Source organism: Takifugu flavidus, chromosome 8 (genome assembly GCF_003711565.1).
Source record: "Takifugu flavidus isolate HTHZ2018 chromosome 8, ASM371156v2, whole genome shotgun sequence".
NCBI classification, from domain to species: Eukaryota; Metazoa; Chordata; class Actinopteri; order Tetraodontiformes; family Tetraodontidae; genus Takifugu; species Takifugu flavidus.
Window position 1 is genome coordinate 6704877 of NC_079527.1, and position 18959 is coordinate 6723835.

General features: G+C 46.4%; 1 protein-coding gene across 2 annotated transcripts in view; it reads right to left on the reverse strand.

The window, feature by feature from the left end:
- The window catches only part of cntn3a.1 (contactin 3a, tandem duplicate 1), a 54268-nt gene extending 36310 nt beyond the window's left edge, over positions 1–17958 (reverse strand). For both annotated transcript variants that reach the window (XM_057040384.1, XM_057040383.1), the window contains exons 1-4: positions 17502–17958; positions 10570–10703; positions 3421–3553; positions 957–1132 (exon numbers count right to left, since the gene is read on the reverse strand). In XM_057040384.1, coding sequence (XP_056896364.1) covers positions 957–1132; positions 3421–3553; positions 10570–10624 — 364 coding nt within the window. In that variant the 5' untranslated portion in view covers positions 10625–10703; positions 17502–17958. The remainder of the gene's footprint in view (positions 1–956; positions 1133–3420; positions 3554–10569; positions 10704–17501) is intronic.
- Between the last annotated feature and the right edge of the window lie 1001 nt (positions 17959–18959).

An 18959-nucleotide genomic window follows, 5' to 3' on the forward strand; every position in this document is an offset into this window, starting at 1 on the left:
CGAAGAGCTGGATGGATCCCACATCTCCAACGGTGGTTGTGCATCAGCTCCGGCACTGACACGGAACCTCAGGATTCAATCTAGGCGTGCCATCTGTTCACAGACACCGGGGCTGTCGTGCGATACGGACGGCCCATCAAGAACAGAGGCCTCAAGTTCACCTTGGCGCCAGAAAGGCTTTAGAATCCAGTCTTATAAAGCGTGATGGATGGCGGCTGTAAAGCGTCAGCTGCACGGGGGTCCGCCAAGGCCCGGGCCACAGTCATCGCAGGGCTGCGAAAAGTTCTGAAGCGGGCGGAGCAAACAACCAAAGGCAGGCGTTTAACCCTTTCGGCCTTCCGGGCTTTCTCGTCCCGCGTTATTGAGCGAGAAGATCAGGCTTGACAACAAACAATTTCCCAAGAATCCTACCGGGTCATTACACATTCAGTCCAGCGGAACATCTATAGTTTAATGAAACTTTTGCTTTCCCCAGGAAAATAAAGACGGGATCGATGCAGTGGAGGAGGAGTTGAACTGAGGTGAGCTCGACTGAGGCAAAGTAGCAAAACTGGAGAGAACTTCAAACTATAATAATTTACGATGATTGATTTATTCTTTTGTAAAAGGCCTGTTATTATGTTTTGGTGGCAAAAAAAAATTTGGACCAGGCAGAAAGGAAGTTTACTCTTTTTATATTATGCCTGTAAAAGTGCCAGCATTTTGAGCTTCATTGTGTTCCGTACAATGACAAAAATGCTAACGTTCAATTCATCCAGCCAGATGTTATCCTTCACCTGTAGCGCGTGAGGTGGAGTCCCAGGGCAAATAGAGATTCACACCCACCTGTACAGGCCTGTTGGCTGTCAACAGAACCCACTGTTCAGTGAGAACACGCTAACCGGTCAGCTAACTTGCTAAATTTCCAAGACAACAGGCTCACTCGATGGACACGACAGGCACGCAGCGACACTCACATGCAACGTGCAGGCTGGCTTCTCTGCTGACGATGGTGCCGAAGGAGTTCGAGCCCAGGCACTGATAGATGCCGACGTCTTCGTCTTTGTTCAGACGGCTGATGTGAAGGTTTCCTCCCACGAGTGAGTAGCGCGACCCTGGTCTGGGATGGATGAAAGAGTCATTGAGTTTCCACCTGTGGACATAAAAACAGTGAAAAAAAAGATTTTGAAAAACAGGTGTGAAAGGTTTTAAAAAAGAAGACTGTAGTAACACACTATTTACCCTCTATTAGTACACACATTAGTATACATAAAAATAGCAGATGAAGATGCGATCATTGTTGGAGAGGTGTTTTCGCAACAGCACCTTGGCAGCGCTCCAGCTGACCTTTCAATTTGTAGCCCACAACTGGAAGTCAGAGAAGTATCCTTTCAGCCTGCAGACCAATAAACTCAGCAATAATGATAATACCCTGAGATCTATGCAGCAGCAATGATGTTGGCTTTTCAGGACGTGAAGTGGTGCACACAAGGCAGCTGAAAAGGAAACCAATCAGCAAATGCACTTTCTCAACAAGAAGGCTGAATTTGCTTCCTTGTCAGATCTCTCCATCATCTAGAGAAGAAGGAGAGCCCTTCCTCTCCTCCTATTAGTGATTATATGAATGGAAGGCTGAACCAAAGGGCTGCTCAAACTGCAAAATATGCCTTTTTGATGAAACGTCAAGTGTTGGTGTGTGTGTGTGTGCGCACAAGCACGTGAACACCTGAGCAAAGGGGGGGAAAAAACCCTCAAAAAACTAAATTTGACTTGCGGGGAACTTTGTGAACGTGTTCAGATATATTTTATCATCTCTGCAGCTTGCCGAAATTGTCTGTGTTAGACTCCAGCAAAGCAGGAGCGACACGCTCCCTCTCAAACAAAGTAAGAGTCAAAGGCAGACGGAAATGAGAAACAGGAGGGTAAACACACAGGAACAAAAAGACACTTGTGAGAGGAGATTCTCCAGAAATGCCTTTTCATGGCAGGAACAGGGTTGGGCGTTAGCTTCTTGGGTTTAATTAGACCTTTCACACATCTGGGGGGGAAAAACCAAAACAGCAACTTCGGATTTTCTTCTTTCCATCTCCTATTCTATGTAAAGTATTCTGAGGAGGAAGAGGGAGCCATTGTTTGAGAGAGGAAGGTGCATACACAGACGAGCAGCGCTGCCGGCGCAAATTGACTGATTAGAGGGACGTGGCCAACGGCTGAGATGGATCCAAGAGCTCCAGATGAGACAAATCAAGTGACCATGGCGATAAATTGAAGTGGGGTCTTTATGTGGCAGCGGGCGCCAAGGAGTCTTAAACAAATTAAAGTGTCCTTGGCACCCGCAAACGGCTGTGCCTCCGCGCACATCAGCGGGGAGACATTCGGCTGGACGGGGCTCGTCTCTGAAACTCAGATTAGTGACCTGAAGTTCAGAGCATCCCCCAGATGGAGATGCCGCCCTCGCTTACTTTAGCATATATTTATCCCACAAATAGACTCGTGGCACGTTTGAAAGAGTATATCTAAACACATAAGAGTCAAATTGTTTCAGACTTCATATAAAACGCCGCTTGGGAGGGGGGTCCAGCTTTGATTAGTTGTCTCTCAAACAAATAGTAACATGATTTAGGTTCTTAAGGCATACATTTCAGTCCCCCACCCCCTTGGTTACAGTTTTTGTAGAGGCAATCTTTCAAATCTAAATTTGGTTTCAGATTAATCGCACGGCCATGATTATAATCAGACATGTTTTATTCCTTCATCTTTTTTTAAGCGATATTCCCACGGTGACATGCAGCAGCATACCTATGAGCATCTTTAGATCAGGATCTAATTAGAGCAATATTTGATCTGATATAGAGCCAAGAAGGCTCTTGGAACTTGCAGATTTGATCTCTTAGAATGTTTTTATTTTCAAAAGTAGGATTTTCCAGACAGCGGCGTAGCGCCAGGATGCTAATTAAGCGTCTCCGTTGATCACACTGATTGAATTTGCCACAGCTATTTCGATTTTCACCCAGAATCTTCCAGCTACATTTACAGCCACACGCTTCCACACACTGGTTCAACCTGTTATGCGTTAAATGCTTGGTTTTTCCCATTTGCATTTAATTAGGAGAGGGGGCGTGCGACAGCCATCGCCAGCGACCCCGTTTGTTGAGTCTGAGCTTCATCATCTTCTGCGACCAGCTTTAACAGCAAATCATCATTTGTCATTAGTGTTCATTTGTCATCGTTTTAGCCACGGAGGCATCAATTTGCATCTAACTGCATGTGCCAAGGGACCGCTGAACCTCTCAGGGCAAAATTGAGGCCAACAAGCAGGAGCTGAATTGGTTTTATTGATGTTTATCATCCAGTTAAATCCTCCAAATCAGGTGCGATACCAGCACGACCTTCATCATCATCATCATCAGCAGCAGCAGCATCATCCTCAGCCACGGTTACCTGTAGAAGGGGGGTGGGTGTCCCTGGGCCTCGCAGCTGAACACCACCTCTTTGCGATTCTCGCCATGTTGGAGAGGAAACACCACGCTGCCGGGCTGTTTGGTGAACACGGGCCCCAACTGGACTGCACTTCCTGAAAGGAGAGGCCGCATTAGACGGGAAGTTCTGGAAGGTCAGCAGAGCAGCACAGATCTGTGTTTGCACCAGATTATCGACGTTTTCCGTGTAAAATTCAAGTTCACGTTATGAGCGTAATGAGGTTGGAGACCTTCAGACAGATGTAATCCAGTAAAGCTTTCGCTTAAATGCCAAAACAGCAACATGCCCTCATTTATAAAATGCCCTTTTATTGCAGGGGGGTTGGTGCTGCCGGTTGTGATCCAGGGCGAGATAGTTCTGCTCCCTTTTTCAGAAGGTGTTTTAAATGTGAATATTCATCCAAAATATCAGAATAAATGCTGGTCACAACACATCCAGTCAGCAGTACTGGTGCTGATTCACACCTAATATGTTCTTGTACATCACCAGTTCCAGTAAACTGGTGATTTAATTAACAGGCAGGGTGATACGGATGCTAAGCAAAAATAATTTACTATTAAAAAGCATTTATTTATGCACACATTTCAGTGTAGGAGATCAAATATACAGCATAACTGATCTCTGATGGTTAAAAAAGCCGCTGGAGTTTATTATTGGAGCACTTATAATGTAATAAAGTGTTGGAAGTCATAATGACGGCTGACGGTCGGGGTGAAGGTCTTCATGTAAAAGGCTCTAATTGGATAGGCGTGCTGATGTGATGGGTTAGGACACCCAGGGTCAGTGGACACCTGGGACCGAACAGACACAAGAGCTACCGGTAATAAATGATGGCAATTAACGTATTCGCAAGCAAGTTGAAATTTGGAGCAGCCTTTTTGAATCCTCAACCGAGCTGAATCGTAAGTTTATTTTTCATGCGCTACAGTACATGCTGAGAGGGTCAGTACCTCCACGTTGGCGCTGCCTCTCTTCATCACGGATACAGCACATATTCCCAGGAATGGCTATGGTTTGTGCAGAAAACCGGGCTAAATTGGGAAATCGTGCACATTGCTAAAAGTAACACAATAACCATTCGATAATGTCGTGGCAGCTGCACACTATCAAAAAATAATGCACACATACACATAATGAGAATCACAAAACAATGGTGAAGGGGTTCATGTATGAAGCTAGAAGACCGACCCCCGAGGTGGTTTTGAATTTAAGGACAAAGCCGTGAGGCACCTGTTCAGGGGACCATGGACTCCGAGTGAACGAGGCTGCGTTCGAGAATGCTGCTGTGGCCGATAGCACACGGTTGAAACATTGATCGCAACACTTTTATCGCCCTGAAAAAGGTCTTAAAAACATTAATGTTTTCTTCAATAAGACCTTTAAATGGCAGCAATTTAAAGGCGCAAAGACATTCAGAATAATAAAGTGGAATGTGGGGCGTTCGGCTGTTTTGGTTTTTCTCAGTTCTACTCAGCTGACCTGCTCTTGAACGAATGTTGTGACGATCCTGAACGAGTGTCAGAATAATGAGAGGAGGTTGAGCTGGGAGCGCTCGCCTCGGGGCCCCGGCTTAACCTGACGCAATTTCTGGGAAATTTCCACAGTGGCCTAACGAGAACGAACCTAAGCTACGGTTTGAGAAGGCGGAGCGGTATTCCGCTCAGCTTCCTCTTCGTAATCAAATGCTGAAAAGCTTCACTGGAGTTTCACAGATTGGAGACATTGAGAGATTGTTTGTTTCTTTTTTTTTCACTCTTATTTCCCCAGGTGGAATTTCATTTTTGCGACTCGACTGGGCCGCTCAGATGCGAGCAGGGAAAACTAGCAAAGCAGCAGATATATAAAACCAGGACGATGTGCTGCAGCCAGATAACCGAGTTAGCGCCAAAGTCAGAGGCCAGGGAAAGCCAAAGTATGAAAAAGCACTCTGTCAGGAACGCGTGCTGATGCGGAGTCCTAACAGGAAGTCACAGCACAATGACACGAGACGGAGGACATTCAGAGGGAGGCCGTTCAGATAAAATAAGGAACGCCCTGGCTCTTATCTCCCACCTGCTGCCAGGTGGCGATAGGCGGGCCCCTCAGACGGCACGAGACTCCCCGGGGGCGGCAGGAGTGGCGGTCGCGGGAGCCGTTTAGGAGGCCGAAATAAAAACTAATCTCAAATTCAATAGTAGCTGACAGCATATGAATTTGTCCAGCTTAGCTCAGCATGAATAAACAGGCGTGGGGGGAGTCGGCTCTGAGGGAGGTTTCGGTGGTCCGCGCAGCCCCGAATCCATTCGTTTCGGCTCAGGGTTTTATGTATCAGACAATAAAAATATAAAAAACAATCTTGCTGCTTTAAGCGTCTTTCCTTTCTGCCTGTGCTGATAAGCTTTACCTTTCAGGTCTTTGAGTCGGGGTCGGGGGGGGGGGGTGCATCTCAGCAAGGTTGGTTCTAGAAGTTCACACCAATGATGAAAATCAGACACACCGTGGCGCCCACGCTGGAGAATTAGGACCAAAGCCCGGAAATATTCGGCCTAAAACCGAATGGCAGAGCGCTGAAATGTGGAATCTTGCAGGGGTTTTGTATGCAAACGCGCTTTGTTCCATCCTTTCGCGTGTGAAACTCAATACCCTTGTTTCCAGGGCAGTCAAAGCTACCTTAACTGGGAAAGCACAGGATTGATTGCCCGCATGTGTGGGAATGGAACATTGAAGCTATTCCTGGTTGTTTTCATTGTTATCGAACGTCTGCATTAACTCGGGAGAACACTGCTTCACAAAATCCTATTTGTCACCTAATAGCGGTACTATGACTAGCTTCACGACTCGCGTTGGGAGGTATTTGTTGCCTACCTGCTGCTATGCTCGTTGCTAATGGAAACATTCATCATGCTTTAAAAATGTACGATGAGTTTTCCAACAATAATAACACCTGATTTCGTCGGCACCGGTTTCATTTTTAGGCTTTTGGCAAAGATCTGCGATAAGAAGCAGTTTAATCGGAACAAAGCTGTTAACAATCTGTAAAAAAGAAAAAAAGGGGGTTATTTTTGTGCTGATCAAGCAAAATGCCGATTAATTAGTATGGCTGCAACATTCATTCTGATAGATATAAAACATACAGGGTTCTTTGATTGATACTGACGTGTTTACAACGCAGGAACATGAAAATACCCAAAGAATACAGTCATTAGCCTGCGTGCGTGATTATCGCTCCGTTGTGCGTGCATTAATTGGAGGATCTTTCATTCCTGGAGGAAGCCGGTCGGCCACGCAAGGCAATTTCCCAGGAGAGTGTTTCACGTCTTCACATAACTTCAAACATGCAATAAGATCTTTGCTTAAGCATTCTTAAAAGGCTGCGCCATGTTCAGATGAATCAATGAGGTAAGTCAATAATAACTCCCAACCTAAGACGCCCTGGAAGGGGGGATAAGGAGCGGTTCAGACGCAGGTCTGGGGAACTCGGAAGATGTCCGGGAAAATCTCTTCATCTGCATTTATATCCGCTTTAGAAGAAAGGCGCTAAAATGGTGCCCTGGGACTGAAACTGCTTGCTTTATTCATTTCACACATTGGTGATGGAAACAAGCCAAATGTTCCTCAGTGTAGGTGGGTGGCTGTGATAAAGGCAGTTGGATCAGAGGGCGGAGCCTCAGCCACTGATCCGGAACACCAAATCCCGCCACCGCCCACATGAGCTGTTGAACCTGATGAGCCACAGGTGGATGTGCTGAAGTCAAGACCAAGTCTAACTTGGAGTACACGAGTCTCCTAAAGTCCTCACCCCAGGAAAGACTGGAAACCAGTTACGGATGTCCAAGTAATGGAAACGGTGCACCGGTGTGAGGCGGCGTCACCGCCTTCCTGCAGTCAAGAGGATTCTCAACATCTGATCATTTGACTCCTGTTTACACAAGTCCAGAAGTGCTCTTTGATTTTTGAATCAAATTAAAAATCAGTTCTTGCTCTAATAGGGGGTCTGAAGAGCAGGTGGACGCATTGGCCAGTTTCCAGTTTATATAATTAAAAAAAATGCTTTTTGTGCAGCCTGAAGATGGATCAGTGGAGGCTCCAGACAAGTTCGGACCACTGCCAATAGTGTCTCTGTTGCTGCTCCATTAGCCTCGTCAGACTTCACCACCACCAGAGTTTAGTCTCCAAAGGTGGACGTTCACATTCTCAAACACAGTTTCTATCAAATCCAAGCACCAAGTATAATATACCAAATATTATATTAGTTGTTTGCCATTTTAATGGTTTACAGCTGTGCACGAAGCAATTCTTTAAAATTATTAACGAGAGAAATAGAAAAAGGTTTCCTTTCTGAAGTTTCCATTGCGCTAAATTAACAAAAAGACGCTAGATTCATCAAACAAGTTCTGAGTTAATCATGCACTTTTATTTTATATGTTTTTTGATGTCACATTATCACATTATGTCACATTACATAATACCTTTAATTCTCAAGTAAATGAATAAAATCTCAACTCAACCAACAAACACCCTTACTTCTGCTCTCTTAAACAATGACTTTTGCATAACTGATAAACTACGTAATGCTAACTGAGCAATTATTCCACCCTGTACTTCTATCTTTGTGAGGACTTTCAGAGACACAGTACACTCCCCAGCCCCTCACCCTAATCCTAACCCTTCCACTAAATGCTAAACCCAAACCCCAACTTCTAACCTCCTTCTAAGCTCAACTATAAAACCATGTCTTCCTTCTCAAACAGTCAGAATTTGGGAAGTCCATCCAGAATGTCCTCACTTTGTTTGTAGAATGCAGATTTGGCACTCAATAGGTAGCAAGTACAGGAGCAAACACACACACACACACACACACACACACACACACACACACACACACACACACACAGTATGTGTCACCTGCTCCAGGCAGTTAAAACCCTTAGGGGGGACGCGGGGGTAGAACTTCTAATGAACTCAAAGCAAGAACGACTTCCCTTTTCCCACTTTGTGTTCTCCCTCACACATCTGTGTTTGTCAAATACAAACTTTCCCATTCGAACCAACCCCCTTTGAATCTCAAACTCTAACAGTTAGAGTTTGAGATTCAAAGGGGGTTGGTTAGAGTCTAACTGGACGCCACGTTGCCTTCAGCGAACGTCGGCACGCTCAACCATTCATGGTGTCGTTTCTCGAACACAGTAGCTCCGCGGGTCTGCTGTTCTATTGCGCCATCCTCGGTCCTGTAGCAGGGCATGTGTAATGCAGCAGCAGATTGAATATTAATGCGCGGGTGCTACTTTGTTATACCTACTGCGGCTGTGCGCCTCGGGAGTGAGGCAACGCCTGTGCAACACAATGCTTTTCAGAAACGATTCGACCTCTGCTCCTCTGTTAGACACGTTTTCTGTCGTGACTCCGAACCCCGGGTGTGTCTTCTGCCTCTCTCGGTGGCAGCGGCGTGTTTTGTTGCCGCCATTTGCAGCCGTTCAGCTGGATTCACTTTCACAGGGTCGGGGGTGGGGTGGGGGGGGTTCTTGCAGCCCAGATGTGTGCACTTGATCCATCATCAGGCGCGCGCTGATGTGTGTGATTGTTACCACGATGGGTGTTTGCTGCTTTGGTGCAGGCCAGCTCACAAAGACGTACAAACACAGCCACGACGCACAAAGACACAAATCGGCGTGCGTGCTCGCTAATTATTTTAGGTCCCAGCTGTGAGGAGGGGCTGCTGATTTGGAGGAAAGCAACATGAAAGATTGCTCCCGCTCAACATACTGTGCGCAAGCAGCGGCGCCCTCGTTCATCTTGTTCTCAGCTTCAGAGGGGCTGGAAGAAGTCCCAGTTTATCCTAAACATTTCACAAGGGAATTTTTAAAAAAATGGTGTTTGCTGTTAAAAGCGAGATGAAGGACAAGAGCCCCGCGCCACTAGCAGCGAGATCTCAATTAGGGCGACAATTGGAGGCTCGTTAAGCGAATGTGCAATAAACTGCTGGATAAAGACCGCCTTTCACAGACGCAGGGCGGGCTTAATTATTGCCCGTCTGAGCCGGAGATTCAAAGCTGAAAGGAAAAAAGGAACAGATCCTATGTGCTCTGAAAAAATGTTGATGAAAAGACATCAAGGTGAACTTTTCCGTTCAATTATAAGACTTTTAGCCATGGCAGGAATGATCACGATAATTTATTTTGACTTAATTAGCTTTACTCGCCACATATTCTAACATGCTCCTTGTTTAAAAAGGGTTCCTACACGTTTCAGAAACAGACCGCTAGATTTCTTTTTAATTGTATTTTCCTTTCTTTTTTTTCTAATTTCAATTTTGAAAATTACATGGTATTATTGGAAATGGCTTCTGGAAGCACAGGGTTGATACGGTGGCTAGCCCCATTTGCATAATGTGTGTTTGGTTGCTTTTAGACTTTTTAGAATAACAAGAAGGCTGCTGAAACCTAGCATGAACACTGTGTACACTGCAGGCTAACACTGGCCGCCGTTGGATTGTATCCTATTCTTCATGTCAGCTGTATGTGTTATGGGTCCAATAGTGCAGTTACGTCTCATCTGGTGCGAAGTGGTAATAGTTGATCAGAAATGTCACCTCTCCTGCTGTCGTAAATATTGAACAGCAGCGGGTAATTTTGAGGAGCAGCTGGCTGGGACCACAAGTGTAAGGCGTAAAAAGAGATCACCTTCTAAACTGATGTGCACCTACCCAGAAATGTAAGATGTGTGGGTTTTTTTTTTGAGTTTCTTTGTTCCCCCCTTACTTTCCACTAACTTGTGGATTTCATGAAGGCATCACAAAGACCATCACGTATATGGCCAGAGCGGCGAGTGGAAAAATTGGCCGTTCATCGGCGGCTGTGTATGGACTGTGAACGCAACCTTAAATAAAGCTGCTGGTGGCACCTTACTGCCCACCTGAAGGTGTTGCTCTCTGAATATTGTTGCCGGCTTCTGTCCAGGAGAAGAAGCCTGTTTCATCGTCACCACTGTGGATTTTACGCTGGAGTTGAGCTGCTCTCCTCAGCCTCCCCCGCCCCCAAGGTAACAATTCATAGCCCCACTGCTAACAAGATGAGAAGTACATATTTGGAGTGGAGGTGTGTGTGCCTGTGTGTGTGTCAGTGGGGAGCTTACCTGCCGCACACACCAGCGATGACAGTAGCAGTATGAATTTCCATAGCAACTCCATTTTTAATGGTCTCGGGTTAATACAAGCTTACATCCAATCACAGGTGCACAGAATCTTGGCTTTGTCCACATCCACAGCTCTGTCAAAGGCAAAGAAAAAGAAGGATGGCCCCATTAGTTATTCAGAACCACTCGAGACCAGCTCAACAGAGGGAGGAATCAAAATAGTTCACCAGGCTAATGCCACGAAACAATGACTTTCAGAATGCAGGGAGCGGCTAGAGGCAGACGGCGTAATATTTCTGGAGCGATATGTGGTGCTAATCAAGAAGCAAACCTGGCTCACGTAAACACGGAGGATGATTGGTCAAAATAAAGCATTTGGAGAGCACTCTAGAGCCGTGGAGCTTGAGTGCTTAACATCGCATAGAAGGATCATGCGTACGAGGGATCGCTGGCATCTCCTCAAACCTGCTGAGAAAAAAACAAACTCGAGCTGGCTGTCAAACCATCTGCAGCCCATAATAACAACCTGTCCTCCAAATCATCAGGCCTTGAATGTTATACCAGGTTTGACATAAACAGGTGACTGCACACACACAGTCAGCCACGCTGCTGACTCCGTGATGAGGAAGATTTCATATGTTCCTGTCCCTCCACTCACCCCCAGCGGTGCGTTTACTGGTCCCAACACTGAACACCAGCGATTTGCTGCTGGCCGGGGTCCTGTTCCGATAGAGCGCCGGATAAACATCTGTGAACGAGGAGCTACGTTATGTAGCCAGAGAGGAAATTAGCCATTGTCTCTGCTCAGGCTGATGCGCCGTGGTACATTTAACAGACTGATGACAAGAGTCTCCCGTCAACACACACCAGCGGCACGGCCAAAAAAATAAGTGTGGCAAATTAATAGGGAGGCAGCGCGCGGTGGAAGAAAGGAGAGAGGTGAAAGATGACACATTTGGAGCTCCTCCGTCGTGCGCGTGCCTTTAATCTCTGCAGGATGACAGAGAATACTGGATATATAACTACATTTAAGAACAGCTCCCCTGCTCCAGCTTCCATCCCTCGTTGGGAAGCATGAAAGGCTGCACTTTTTTTTGCCATAAATCTCATTATAGCCATTGGGTTTTGGAGTGTCATCTTAGCTCCGACTTATCTTGCAGTATTAGGATGCAAATGTCATGAGCAAATGTTGGCTTTTAATAATAAAAGGGAGCTGCTCAAATCCCCACTCTCGCACCTGGATATTTTTGGACTTCCGCTCCTTTGAGGAAACAATTGTCGTGAATAAATTATTCCGCTCTGGACGAGCAATTCACTTCTGACCGTTCAGAGGTACTGTAGGTGGCCTAGTAGATCCAGGTGGGGGTGGTCACAGATTGGACCTAACACGTAAATTATTAAAAATCAGGTTATACAATTCTTAGAATATGGTGCTATCGCGTGGAGAGCTACAGAAAAAATGAATTTTTCCAACATTCCACAGCTCCAGATTTTGAGGAACATCTTCAACATTTGTAGAAAAAAGGTTTGAAGCGCCCATATGTTCCATCATATGATCTCTGAGTCGACGGCCCTTTTCAAAGCCAAGAGCCCCCCTCTTGACAGAACCGGAGCGTGAGAACTGTTGAGACAAGGCTCTCAACAGGTATCTTCTGGTCGCTTGATCCTTATTACGCAGCGAGGACCAGACATGAGATGACGGGGTGAGTGCGTGGATGAAAGGCCCCCTTTGATCCCGGGAAGCTCAGATGACAGCGAGTGGAGTCGTGACCGCGGCGGCATTTGATTTCCTCTTCAAATTTCAAAAATGAAAACAAATTACCCCCATGACCTTAAGTGGCGACGACAAAAGCCGACGACACACTTTCATCCCAAATTCACTCTCTCAATTGTTTGCTGTGTAAAATTAGAGTTAATGACAGGGGAGGCTTTCAAACTTCCCCTTTCAAGTCCACCCCTTTCATGTCCGAGGCAGAGGCAACGGTTGAAAGCACAACGCCATCGAGCCTCAACACTGACGCTCCGGATCGGAGCTTCTACTGGCCGCCCCCATCAAACCACCGATGCCAGGTTGGAAAGTGAGCAAATATAAAAATCTTCTGTGAGGTACATGTGTTGTTTTCACCTCTCAGAGGGAGGAGCCGTAATGCCAGAGGCAGTAACGATTCCTTGTGGAGCTCCGTGGTGCATTTAGGAGGAATGAGCCTTTGTCTGAAGATGCTCCTGTGTGACCAGTACGTCCTGGAGTGGGTGGGTGTCATCAGCAATGCTTGCCCACATTCTTCTCTCCACCTTTCTCAGAGAGCCCAACTCCACATCACTGGCCTTGCGGATCAATTTGGCCTGTTCTTATCTGCCACCCTCAAGCTGACACTTGTTGTCTACCTGGTGGAACAGAGGACCAGGCTGGATTATGGGCCGAGTGGGTCTGGGTTGATGACTCCCTGCACTAAATCACATCCACCCCATCCATCTGTTCCACCCCTCACCACTGATGTTTGGACCGGTATGAAGGTAGGTCCCTTTGCAAGAAGAAATGGTCTCGCCCTACCGATGGAGACACACTCATCAGATGCAAATGACTTGTTTATTCACAGGGGCAGCTGTTCTCAAGGCAAGCTGTCAAAGAGATGCTTTCATATAGGTTCTATAGTGGCAATCGGATGAATGCAACAAGTGTCTGGTGAAAAGTAGGGCCGAGTGAGACCTCGTGCGTCAGAAACCAGCTCCAAACGGCCCTGGTGTTTTTTAGAAAGGTCGTGGTCACAATGACTGTTTCCTTCATCCTACGGCTGCCTCTGTTGACCTGATGCAATAATTATTGCACAGCAGGAAGCAAATATAGAAGTCATTTCAGTTGAAACAGTGCTTTGTTATTTGTGGATCTACAAATCAGGTTCCTCAGCTGATTCTTCTCCAGCTTTTTGGAGAGGGCCGGCTGTGAGCTCACGAAACCGAAGCTTTTATATAAGTTATTGCAGCTGCGTTGAAGGGAAGCCTCACATTTGTAAGGACAAAGCCGTCCTCTAGAATCCAGCGTTGTCAAAGTGACACCTCTTTTCTTCCCCTCCTCTGACAGCGCCAGCTGGAGCTGATAAATCGCAGATTGTAGTTCAGTCAGCCATAGACGCTGACAGTGACGGCTGATTCCACCCCCTCTCCCGCGCCCCGTCTCTCCTCCGCCATCAATATTTCAGGGCCGCAAAAAAAAAAAAAATGTTTTAATAGTAGGGTCTTCCAGAAGTTGTGGTAGGGCCTGGATGAAGATAAAATTCACACTAATATGCTTGAGCAAACCACCCCCCCACACACACACACGCTGGTAGCCCCTGAGCTCTAAATCATGAATGAGACTCCTACACTCCACGGCAACGAGACGAGACGAGGAAAATGGTGCATCTTTAATCACCTGTGCTGTGACTTCACTCGATCTGAAGACACCAGCTCCGTCAGTGTCTGCGGGAAGTTCTTCTCTTGGCTCCGAGCGCCTCAAGTCATCTCAAATTCATTTTCCGGCAGTGCTCCAGTTGTGAACAGCGGCGGGGAAACGTGAAATTTCGACTTAATCCCGCACAATTTGAATCGCCCCACACGTGAATGGAGGATTCAGCGGGCTGCTTTGCGGCGCAGCAGTGGCGATTTTAGCGTCATTTCCTAAGTAGATGAGTATTTGCGAGAGGATGAATCAGACTCAAAATTCAATTATCAAATCAAAAATGTAACACAAAATAATCATATATATTCAAATCCTTATAGTGCTTTAAACTGGGTTTAAGACTAAATTTGGTGAATTATAACCCCCACGGATCCGTTCTCATTATGCACACGCAGCAGTTTCTACTTATGTACGTTTTGAGATCTCCCGAAGCGTGAATGTTTAACTGTTTCGAGCCCGGCTAGCAACATAATATCAGATAATCTGATATTCTAATGTAAACAAGCAGCGACAATTGTAAAAGCTGCCAGGGGGCTAGCTAGCTCATGTTCTGCTGGTTTTTAAGTGAAGACACAAACAGAGGTTGCAAAAGGATTTAGCATTAGCGTTAGTGAGGAATCATTCATTTGACCAATTTCTACCCATTTCCAAATATCGTGTTTCTTTTAATCGGAATATTGCCCCACTTCCTCAAACATTGCCATGAATGGAATCATTTTAAATGTTGAAGGAAAGAAATACTTCTTCGACTCCGACTGAACTGAGGCATTACCTAACAGCCCAAAACTGTCATTGCTAAATTGGCGCTGCTATCCTGTCAGCACACACCAACAGAAGCCTCCAAACTTTCTCGAGCTGAAGGCTTGTGGCGTGTGTGTCACCCATTTTTTCCCCTTTCTCTCCCTCACTTTTCCTCACAAATGGCACCCTGCAGGAGTCAAGGAAGTGCCAACATATTCCACAGCCAAGATTCTGCTTCAAACAGTGGCACAAGACAAAGAGACTAATAGTGTTTTCATCTAAGCACACAACCCACAGGCGCGACACGACGCATGCCAGCTTCTTGGTTCCTCCAGACCGCACCAGGGGGCCCTGCACCAACGCGCTCGTCCCGATCCCCCTAGAGACAAAGTTTGCATGTTAAAAGCGCTCCTCTGCACGTGCGCACGCTCCACACTCGGCGTAATGAGCAGAGACGCTTCACATCAAAACGCCGTCAGGTGTTTCGCACACTTTACGCTCTCCTCCACTCAGCTGCGCAGGTTGGGGGTGTAAACCCAAAGAAAGAAGCGATGCAGTAATTGATAAATACCGTCACATTTTGAGGGGAATCACTCGTTCGGGGCGCCTGCAGTCGTGGATTTGTCTTTCAGCAGATGCTGCGCCTGAGCGCACAAGTAGCTGATCATTCCAGCGCGTATGCTTTTACTGCTAATTTTGGATTCCATTTCCAACATCTGTCACTTAATACCCTTAAAAGGCAGCGGCTTGTGTCTAACATCTTGACAGATTCGGGGCTGATAGTCAAAGGGTACAAAAAAAAGCTTTACGTGGGGGCTCATGAAGTCGTTTTCTTCCCCATTTTTGCACATGAAAACAGAAAACAATGCCACGCTTGCAGTGAGCTGCGCTAGATTCATTTTGCTTTCACAGAACAAACAGGGAATTGTTTGGATCCCCATTTACCATTATCACAGCTACCAGGAAAAAAACCCCCACTGTTTATCACCTGAGTAACCAACAACTGCTGCCACCAGACAAAACCATTCAGGAATGTTTTGAGGGGTTGTGCTCATTGGTTATAAGCCTGTCAGGCTTTGCACTGTGACCACTGCAAAGGACACATCCAGAGATCTGTCAGTCTGACCCCTTCAGACGTACAACCTGACGGTTATAAACCCTTGATGTGTCCAGTAGGTATAAAAACACACAGATGTCGACAGACTTTCTTTTGTTTTCTGCTGATGTTATTTTGTAAATCGAGATCATCTGTTTCTTTGTGCTATTTTATGCACGGACAATGCAAGTGCTCCATTGATGCTAGCACCAGGAATGTGTGCGAATGTCCCCCTTCCTGCATGGTGACCCTCACCTTCTGTCAGGCTCCAAGGGACCAAGCTGATGACCTATCTGACCTTGTTCAGAACCACTGAGCCAGTCCGATGTGTCCAGATCCAGCTCGCTATCTATCTCCTGTAGTTAGCATCTCTATCTTCTCTGCACCTGGCGAGTATGTCCAGGCTAGCTCTCCTTCTGTCATCTTTGCAGGGTGTTTAGTTTTGTTTGAACTGCGGGAAAGCGAATCTCCGATTCATGGGGTTTCATTATACACGACTGGGACTCGCTGAGCCACTTCAGCCGGGTCCAAATCGAGCTTTGAATAAAACAGTAAACATTTCTAACATGGAAAGAAAAGGATCAACGTCTTGGTCTGAGTCCGATCAAACACCCGGTGTGAAGTTTCAGTGAGGTTATCTGTCACTGCGGATCCCCGCTATCATCTCAAGAGTTCTAAAACCGCACTGACAATCTCAATGCACCCGTCCTCACACGCACGACGCCCTCCTTGTTGCGGCCTCCTCTTCCTCCGCCTCTCCTGCGGATCGGGCGTCGCTCAGCGAGGTGCTGTGAACTTCATGGTCCGCAACCCTGCTCTTTTTCACTCGGTGACATCATCGGAAACGTGTCCAGCCATAAGTACACTTCCCCAAGGAGATGTGTAGTAGCTCTGCTACTCTAACCAACGAGATATTAAAGATGGCAGTTTGTGAGTGCACGGAAGGACAAGAAGTGGTGTCACTGATAATAGACTGTTGCAGGCTCATACATGCAGCGGGAGCAGAAATCCTGCACACCAAAAGGCTCAAACCGCGGGTGAAATAACCCACCCCCTCTAATTTCTCCAACAGCCAAGTCACAATGCCCCCGCGTCTCCCGCTCAGACACATGGGCCACTTGATTTCCCGTGGATAACTATTTCCACAGGAGCCCCGCGCCAAAGGACCACAGACAGTCTGAGCAGGCAATCAGGCGCACTGCAATCAAGGAGTGGAAGAGCTGATGAGACCGGACTCGGGTCCCGTCCCCTGTTGATCACTGACGGAGGCTGACTCTCTGAATGGGGTGGGGGGGTGGACATGAGAGGGCATGTGTCCTCAGACATAAAGACAGACAGTAAATGTCAGGATGGGTAAGCAGGAAACTGGGATGTGCAGCGGCATCTTTTCATTCAATCATTTATTTCGCCTATAAAGATTATTGATGAAGCGATGGAGATATAAAGTGTTCCGGGTTCCTGCAGTGCTGGGATGGGATGGGGACTGTGTGCGGAGAAATATGAGGAAAATCTACAGCAACGACTACTTGAAGGTCTAATAATTCAGTGAAAGAAAAACTTGTGTTCAACATTAAAGATGGAAGTTAAAACATTCCAACCTGCGAGAATAATAACAAAAACAGGACTGTAGAAAATCAATAAAAGCTCTTTTCTGTTCACCTGAGTGCTTCCCTGTGCTCTTTAATGATGCTTATCCCTTCTCGGATATCCATGATACTCCGAGCATCTCCTCACTCCTCCAGCCCCGCAGCTCCCCGCATCGACACCGTTAAGTTGTTCTCTTGAAACTGCTGACAATCTTCTCGCAGAAACGTCCAAAAACTCCCGTCTTCTGAGAGGCTGCTCACCCACCGGCCGCTACTCCTCCGCGGGAGCGGTGCTCGCTGCCGGAGGAGCCGTACACCGCGCTCCGCACCTCCGCACTTTCAGTCCCGCCAGCGCCGTCAGTCTTTTGCGGAATAAACCCTCAGCGGAGGTTTCTGAATAAAATAAAGGTCTGGTGAAATATTTAGGCGCTGGTTGTCGGTGCTCGTAATTTTCTGATGTGTTCTGTCTGCTGTTCTGCGTCCAGCTGGGCGGCAGGATGAGACTGAAGTGAGAACGCGGCGGCGCGGGCGCGGCGGCGGCGGGAGCGGCAGCACGCGGGACACATGGTGGCGATTTACAGAGGCTTTTTTTTTTTTTTTTTTTTTTTTTAACTTTGCGGGTTCACGCACAGCCACGCACACGCAATACCCTTCTGAATGACTGGTCTTTGATATTAACTATTCACTTTGATCCATGGAACCATTGCGTTTGCAATAATCATGTATTTACTGTAAACTATAAAGCAAATATCCAAAAATGTGGACTGGCAGTGGCAATCATTTTAACATCGACAAACATTTATTTAATGTGGATGTCTCTTCTAATTTAATCTGAATCCATCTCATTGTTTTATTTTGACAAATCGGATGAATTTATAACATATAAAATCTATACACAATTGTGTTGTAACCATGTCTGCACTTTAAACCTTTACCAGTGTTACTGGTGCCAGTGGAACGGATTTACTGGTAATATTTGCTGACACAAGTGGTTTGTAGGGTGATACTCGGCTGCAAAACTGCACCCAAAATAGAAAATGACAAGAAACAAAAGCATTCAAATGCATCCAAAGGCAGTTTTATGCAGTCTTCAGTGATCAGATCTGTCACCTGCTCTCAGCTCCAGAGAGGCAGATTTCCAGGTGCAGAAGTCAGCAAGAACACGACAGCAACCACAGCTGGCTGCAGCCAAGGCCAATCATAACATTTGGAGATTTTTTTCCTGCTTAAGGAGACAAGCCTGATGATTCTTGACTTCAGCCACTGTGATTGTTTTGAATGCAAAGTCTCTCTGCAATGGTGTGACCAGCTTTAGATGTATCACGATAATGTATCTTAAAGCTGTGCCAGTAAATGTACTCTGATTTGCACTTGTGGATATCCTCTAAGTGTTACTTCATTAACCCTTTCACCATCTGTGTTCCAAAGATATTGAATAGTTGCACCAAACTGCTGCTAAGCCTCCTCACCATGGCAGCAGCAATCAGAAATGTTGTTACAGTGGTTACCACGGTCGGTATTTTGTTTGATG